The following is a 7,803-nucleotide window of genomic DNA, read 5'->3' on the forward strand; positions in this document are numbered from 1 at the left end:
GACTGTTGTTTGTGCTTATGCTCCAAACAGCAGTTCAGATTACCCACCCTTTTTGGAGTCCTTGGAGGGGTTACTGGAGGGTGCCCCTCCTGGGGACTCCCTTGTTCTGCTGGGGGACTTCAACGCTCACATGGGCAATGACAGTGAGACCTGGAGGGGTGTGGTTGGGAGGAACGGCCCCCCTGGTCTGAATCCAAGCGGTGTTCTGTTGTTGGACTTCTGTGCTCGTCATGGATTGTCCATAACGAACACCATGTTCAAACATAAGGGTGTCCTGCCGGCTCTCCTCGTTGAAAAACTTCCCTGCTGCTTTCGCTGAGCTGAAGTTACATTTTTACCCTTCCACCTCACACACAGCGTGGCTGGAAACACCAGGGTCTATTTAGCGTTGCACTCCTGCAACTTTCTTTTCACGGCGGTGAAGGCCTTCCTCTTCTCTGCCAGTTCTTTAGACATATCCGGAAACACTGATAGCCTGCATCCTCGCCACTCAACCCTGCGCTTCTCCTTAGCTGCCATAATTACTTTATCCCTCGCTGATTGCCTCAGGAATTGAATAAGAACCGGTCTTGGGGCTCAATTCGGGTCGGGCAGCGGTGTGGAGGTGTGGTGGGCTCGTTCAATCTCAAACTCGGCATCATCACAAACTCCAAGCCCCTCGGTTAGCATCTTCCCGACACAGCTCAAAAGTGTCCCATCAGCACCAATAGTCTCTTTCAGCCCAATAACTCTCACATTATTCCTCTTACTGGGATTTTCGAGAACTTGCATGCGGTCCAGCATGGCTTCCATTAGCTTACTTCTCTCAACAGTTGTGGTGTGCAGCCACTCTGAAGTGTCCTCCAAGTGGGAGATGCGTGTCTCAGCCTCCTTTAGCCTTTCTTGCATTGCAGCCACTGCTGTATTCAATTCCAACGCCATCTGTTTTATTGTGGAGACATCAGCAGCTAGGCTTTGTAGCATGTTACTCATTTTAACCACTTCCGAGAACAATTTCGTTAGATTCGGAGGAGGAGGTGTTTCCCCCCGTTCCTCCTCATGTGGAGGGCTGTTGCGGGTCGACACGCAGCCTGTACTCCTTGAGTGTTTTGTTGCAGCCATTGCAGGATTAAGATGGGGGTTTTTTTTTCAGAAAAAGGAGTCCACAAGCCTACACCACTACCTCACTTACAGAGAGTGATACCAAATAAGAGCCCCTTACCACAGTATCGTCATCTAATTAAATGTCGGGAACGGAGGGCCGTTAGCCAGCTGCCATCTTGTTCGCCTGCCCACGTGACTCCCCCAGAATAGCATTTCTGTTTAGAAACTGTCACCCGAATGATTTTTGGTCATGGTGACCTGCCTTCCATGAGTTTAGCACGCAGCATACAATGGGCTCTGTCCATGCCTGGTTCCTCCTCAAGTCCCAACTAGTTCTTAAGAAATTGGATGGATGGATGGTTGGATTGATAGATAGATTGTGCCTCAGAATCTTCACATATCCGGTTCAAAGTTTTTACCGCAGCAGAGAGCTTTGCCATATTAGCTTGTATAAAAATGATCTTGTCGCTATGATCATTATCTGTCCTGTCGAGATCAAAAAATGGTTCCCTTTCGGTGAGCAACTTTTTTTTTTTCGTTTTAGAGTAGCCACCACTTCTTTCCTAACCAACTGATATCATAAACTCAAGTTTGGTGATAATTTCAGCTTGTAGGTCATCTTGATGCTCTGAAATATCTCTTCATTAGCACCCAGCTTCTCGAGAGACTTGGGTTCTGAAGTCTGATGGTACAGCCCTCCTTGCTCAGTCTTGGCAGATTCTTTTTTTTTGTCAGAAGACTTGACATTCATCCAGATATGGCTCTGAGGACATAAAGGTTCTGATAACTCCTCAAACATGTAGCTGTGGCAAGTGATGGACTGTCTGTCATTAAAATACAGTATATTATAATCACATTCCCACAGAGCTCCATTGAAATACAACCTACCCCATGGTGCATTCACTGGAAGCCCCCCTGTCTACTTTTAAGACACTTGACTTGATTCTGCCTCTAATCACCTATTGTGTATTTCCTGTTCAGACAGAGAATACATAAATTCATCAATCATAAATCCATCATGATTCATTCAATCATTTTACTATAAATTTCAGTTTAGTTCAGTTTATTTATATAGTGACAACTCACAACAAAAGTTCCCCCAGGGCACTCTACAAAAGAAAACAAATGGATTGGTTGCAGATGGTGAAAACAAGAAGGCTGCTGCTGTTTTAGCTAAAAAATAGATTTTAGTGGTGTGTCAGATCTTACACTGTGGTGAAGAGGGTAAAGCAGTGAGCCTCCATCTGTCCAGGCAGTTCAGTTTTCCCACTGATGACACAGAAACCAGCTTGCTTCAGTTAATCATTGACAGTTTGTCCTTGCTGCCATGCTCTCTGTCTGCATCATTCAGTTACAGAAGCTGTTCCCCTCTTTTACAGACATGCTGTGTGGGATTTTTTACTTAATTCTTCCCTTTTGGTTTTGGGGGTTAGTTCACTGTGGACCCCAGATGAGGCCCCACAAGGATATAACAGACCAGGAGCTGTTCTGGGGGGCAGATCAGTATGACTTCTCTGTGGTGCTTCATGCAACTAGCACTGAGTGTTTTTGGCATTTTGCTCACATAGGAGAGAGGTTTTACTTGAGCTTCATGGTGAGTACAAACACAACACTAACTGTTATTTTATTCTCAAAATACAAAGTTTGGAACATCACTAAATTGGGTCACTGCAGGTAAAGTTTTCACTTCTAACTCTGCAAAGTTGCTCAGAAACTGGTAAAATATCTAGGTTAATACAGAACTAAAACAATATTGTGGGAGTTTTATCTAAAGGACAATAACGCTTTGCCAATGTTTGTGTTAGTTTGTTGTTAATAAAATATTTCATGAACCACAGGATGGATATTAATGAAACTTTTAGAAAGTTTTTTTTAAATTTAATTATATTTTTTTTTTAAATCTGTTTATTGGTTTTCTGTACTTCAACACTTAATGTACAAAGATAGACGAAATCTTAATTGACAAATGCCAAGCGTAAACACTATCAACTAAAAAACAAAAACCAAACAAAAAAAACTGTCATCGTCTTAGCCCACATGCAGAGCACACTCGGGAGACCAGGTGAAAAGGTAAGAAATGTTTATTAAACAGATTGCAGGCTGGAGAAAACAGGAAAACAGGCTTCTCGGGCACAGATCGTCCACTGTGAGAAAGAGTTCTGGTTGTCCGATATTTGAGAGAACGAACCTTCGGTGCAACAGCTTACAGGTGATGTAGCAGAGGAACGGCTGGGAGGGGTGAGGAAGTCCGGTGGTGAAAGCTCCTGGGTCCGTGAGCGTCTGAGGGGCACGGTACCCGGGTAGCGGTGGAGGGCGAGCAGGGTTCGATATGAGAGTGATCCCAGAGATAGGTGAGGCTTCCTCAACATGAGATAGTTCACAGGCATGAACTGTGACTGATCGCATGCCAGTAGGAAACCCTTGGTTCGCAGGCAACACCTGGAACGAAGCATAAACACTTGAACGTAGCACTGATCAAAATCAAAGAACGAGGCGTGAGCACTTGAGCGAGGCTACAATCCTTGGTCAGATAGGTAACGAACGTACCACACACGTTAACGCTCTGACAGGGAGGTGTTGGCAGCCAGCCTCCTATAAACCTCCCTAAACAAGCTCCTGATGGAAAACACCTGCTGCAGCAGCCACCTGGATTTACCAACGCCACCCACAGAGAAGAACATGGAAACAGCAGGCAAAACCACCAGAACATTCCAGAATCCCAACAAAACCAAACAAACAAACAAAAAAAGCTTCAACAAACACCAACATAAATCATCAAGGTGACAAACATGTAAATTGCAGTGAGACATTGTTTTCTCAAGTTTGTCTCATCAGATATAAATGCAGAGATCCATCTCAGGAGTCCTGATCACAGTCCACAGAGCGGTGTTGGATAATATAGTGTTAATGAAAAAAAAACTGTCCTCCCAGGTCCGCAGTAGACAGATATTGATGGTTCAGTGTTATGCATTTTCTGTATAGTAAATTACACTTGAAATCCTTCAATTAAACATGGCGACAGAGCTCAATTCACAAAACTAAAAAATTTGAATCAGGCTGTAAACCTTCCTTTGCTTATTCATAAATACAAACATTTTCACTTTTCAAAAATTGCAAAATATTTTTCCACATCTCTTCAAACACAGAATATTTACCATTAATCATAAAGGTGAGTTTCTCCAGGGCCAGAGAGCTTGATAACATGGTCAGCCAAGGTTTTAGTTGAGGTCTTGAAGTAGATTTCCAGGATCTGGCTATAGTATATTTTGCCTGTATCAAACAGTAAGTTATGGTCTTTTGGACAGTTTTGTTTAATCCATTGTCAGAGGAAAAAATTCCTAAGATACATAGTAGAGGACAAGAGTTCAGTTTAGTGCCTGGGATGTGAAAACTTTTTCTAAAACTTCCCTCCAAACACTCTGAATCTCAGGACACTCCCATAGGCATTGAATCAGAGTGCCTTTATCCCCACATTTAGCGCATATGTCTGGAATGTTAGAATCAAATTTGTTTAGTAATGTTGGGGTAACATATGTTCTCATTAGCCATTTGTATTGGATTAATTTAAACTGAGTATTAATAGATTGTGTCTGGGCTTTGAAACAGGACCTCTGCCATTCTTCTTTTGATATATTACATTTTAAGTCTTCACACCATGCCATTCTTTTGTTTTCAGAGGATGCTTGGGAGCTATTTTTGATGGTATTATAAAAGTGGGATATTAAGCCCGTTTTCAAATTGTTTTATTGATAGGTCTTCTATTGAAGTGAGGGTGGGTAATGTAAGAGATTTTTGAGTACCCAGAATAAAACTTCTGATTTGAAGATATTTGAAAAAGTGTTTAGTTGGAATATTAGCTTTCTGTTTCAAATCATCAAAGCTCATTATAATGCGTTCACCAAATAAATCTGAAAGTTTACGCAGACCCTTATCGTACCATATTTTGAATCCCATGTCTTTCCTACATGGTTCAAACATCATATTGTATTTTCCATTAGATCCTTGTATTTTCTTGAGTATAAATATGAGTTTAGAGGTAAGGATGTAGTACTCGTATTTTCCAATCTTACTTTCCAATCAACTTAAAGGTGTTGGTGAAAACCAGGAGGAGGCAGCAGAAAGTTGAACTGCCCAGTAGTACCATTTAAGATTTGGCACTCCTAGCCCTCCTCTGTCATATGGAAGATATAATAATGATAGATGCAATCTCGCTTGTCTATTCTTCCAAATGAAATTACCGAAGATTGTTTGAATCTTAGTAAAAAAATTATCTGGTGGACCAAAGGGGATGGCCCGAAACAGATATAGGAATTTTGGAAGTACGTTCATTTTATGAATGTTTATACGACCAATCATAGAGATAGGCAATATAGACCATCTATTTATTGATTCCATCACTGCATTAATCATTGGTGTATATTTTGCCTGGGCCAGGTCATTTATTTTTGGAGTAATTTTTATTCCTAAGTAAGGAAGGCCTTCTTTTTCCACTTGAAAGTTTGTATGAATAGGTGGATTGATTCTTTCAGTGTTTTAGGAATAGAATGGCAGATTTAGATTCATTAAGTTTATAACCGGAGGTATTGCCAAATTATTTAACAGTTTTGAGTAGTTGGGGAATAGAGTATTTTAATTTGAACAACATTAAAATGATGTCATCAGCAAATAGCCCAATTTTGGATTCAGTATCATTAATTTTAATGCCAGCAATACTTTGGTTGTTTCTTATGGCAATAGCCAATGGTACAATTCTCAGAACAAAAAGGAGGGGTGAAAGGGGACATCCCTGACATGTGCCTTTATCTAAATTAAATGGTTTAGAAACCATATTATTAGTTATAACTGAGGCAGAGGGTTTATTATAAAGTATTTTAATTCCAGTTTGTAAAATGACTACCAAAACCAAATTGGGAAAGTACTTTGTAGAGGTAGTCCTGCTCCACTCTATCGAATGCTTTTTCTGCATTAAGGGATAATAAAGCTGTATCTGGATGTTCGTATTTTGCATGTAATATATTCAGAATTCTGCGGATACAGTGGTAGGCCTGCCTCCCCTTTACAAATCCGTTCTGGTCTGGATCAGAGAGTGAGGGCAGAAATTTCTCGAGTCTCATTGTTAGAACCTTAGCCAAGATCTTGGCATCAGAATTTATAAGTGAAATTGGTCTATAGGATTCGCATTTTGTGGGGGATTTCCCAGGTTTAAGTATTACTGTTATGATGGCGTTTCGCATTGAGGGGGACAAGATCCAAGATGGCGCCACGGACGGTCGCCCTGGTGTTTTGGTGCTCTCTGTTTTGTTTGTTTTTGTGTGTTACTAATGTGTCTTCATGTTCCTACACCCGGGAGGAGCTTTTAAACATCAGAACAACAACCGCACTGGACATTACACCGGTTTTTCTTGTACCTGCTGCTGAACTTGTGCACTTTATGGCCAAAAGAGTGAGACGCCGCCGGAGAGGAAAGCGCGCTGGTGCACTCGTGCGCCTCCGCAAACAGGGAGCCTGCACGCCCCTACCTGGAATTTTTCTCTCCAATGTTCGCTCACTTTGCAACAAAATGGACGAGATAATGCTGCTAATGAGAAGGAATAGTGACTTCTCCTCATCGTGTGTGCTGTGCTTCACGGAGACATGGCTGAACGCACGGATCCCGGACTCTGCGCTCCAACTCACAGGATTCCAGCTCCTCCGCGCGGACAGACAGCGGGAACTCTCCAGGGGAAAAACAAAAGGTGGAGAAGTCTGCTTCTACATCCACCCCACCTGGTGCTTTGATTTAACGGTGATCTCCCAGCACCGCTCCCCTTCTCTAGAATACCTCTTCATTAACTGCAAACCGTTCTACTCTCCACGTGAGTTTTCCTCATTCATTCTGGCCGATGTATACATCCCACCGAGCGCGGATGCGCATGAGGCTGCGCGAACTCTTGCAGACCAAATTATGAGCGTGGAGCAGACTTTCCCGGACTCCGCAGCTATAATCCTCTGAGATTTTAACAAAGGGAATCTCAGTCATGAACTACCTAAGTACAGACAGTTTATTACATGTCCGACCAGAGAGGGGACCACGTTGGATCACTGCTACACCACAGTGAGCGATGCTTATCATGCTGTGCCCCGTGCAGCCCTAGGACTCTCAGATCACGTCATGATTCACCTGATTCCCGCGTACAGACAGACTAAAGCTTGTGAAGCCTGTAGTGAGGACACGTAAAAAGTGGACCAGTGAAGCTGTGGAGGAGCTGCGCACGTGTTTGGACACCACGGACTGGGACATGTTCAGAGCTTCTACAGCCAGTTTAGATGAGTACACGGACACCGTGACATCTTATATACATTACTGCGAGGACTGCATCATCCCGTCACGCACCAGACTCCCTTTCAATAATGACAAACCCTGGTTCACACCCAAACTCAGACAGCTCCGCCAGCAGAAGGAGGCTGCCTTCAAAGAGGGAGACAGAGACAGCTATGGATTTAGCAGGAAGGTGACAAAGGCTAAATCCAGGTACAATACACGCCTGGAACAGCAGTTCTCTGCAAACAACTCTGCCACTGTATGGAGGGGGCTGAGAGAGATCACCAACTACAGGCCCAGAGCAACTCACTCTACTGACAATATTAAACTTGCAAATGATCTGAACGACTTCTATTCACGCTTTGAAGACTCGGACCACCAACCCCACCCAACCCCTCACACCACTTTGGATCACACCC

The 7,803-nt window shown here is 43.0% G+C and overlaps 2 protein-coding genes across 2 annotated transcripts in view; one reads left to right on the forward strand and one right to left on the reverse strand.

Moving 5' to 3' along the window:
* Positions 1–2,446: 2,446 nt before the first annotated feature.
* tmed6 (transmembrane p24 trafficking protein 6) overlaps positions 2,447–7,803 on the forward strand; it is a 19,829-nt gene continuing 14,472 nt past the window's right edge. Inside the window, exon 1 of the mRNA XM_017438943.3 lies at positions 2,447–2,677. Within this exon, the coding sequence (XP_017294432.2) occupies positions 2,465–2,677 (213 nt within the window). The 5' untranslated portion in view covers positions 2,447–2,464. The remainder of the gene's footprint in view (positions 2,678–7,803) is intronic.
* Positions 3,142–7,803, reverse strand: part of LOC108249507 (short chain dehydrogenase/reductase family 16C member 5) — a 62,527-nt gene continuing 57,865 nt past the window's right edge. The window contains exon 8 of the mRNA XM_037981951.1: positions 3,142–3,522. The gene's annotated coding sequence lies outside the window, so the exon portion shown is untranslated. The remainder of the gene's footprint in view (positions 3,523–7,803) is intronic.

Source organism: Kryptolebias marmoratus, linkage group LG20, assembly GCF_001649575.2.
Source record: "Kryptolebias marmoratus isolate JLee-2015 linkage group LG20, ASM164957v2, whole genome shotgun sequence".
Lineage (NCBI taxonomy): Eukaryota > Metazoa > Chordata > Actinopteri > Cyprinodontiformes > Rivulidae > Kryptolebias > Kryptolebias marmoratus.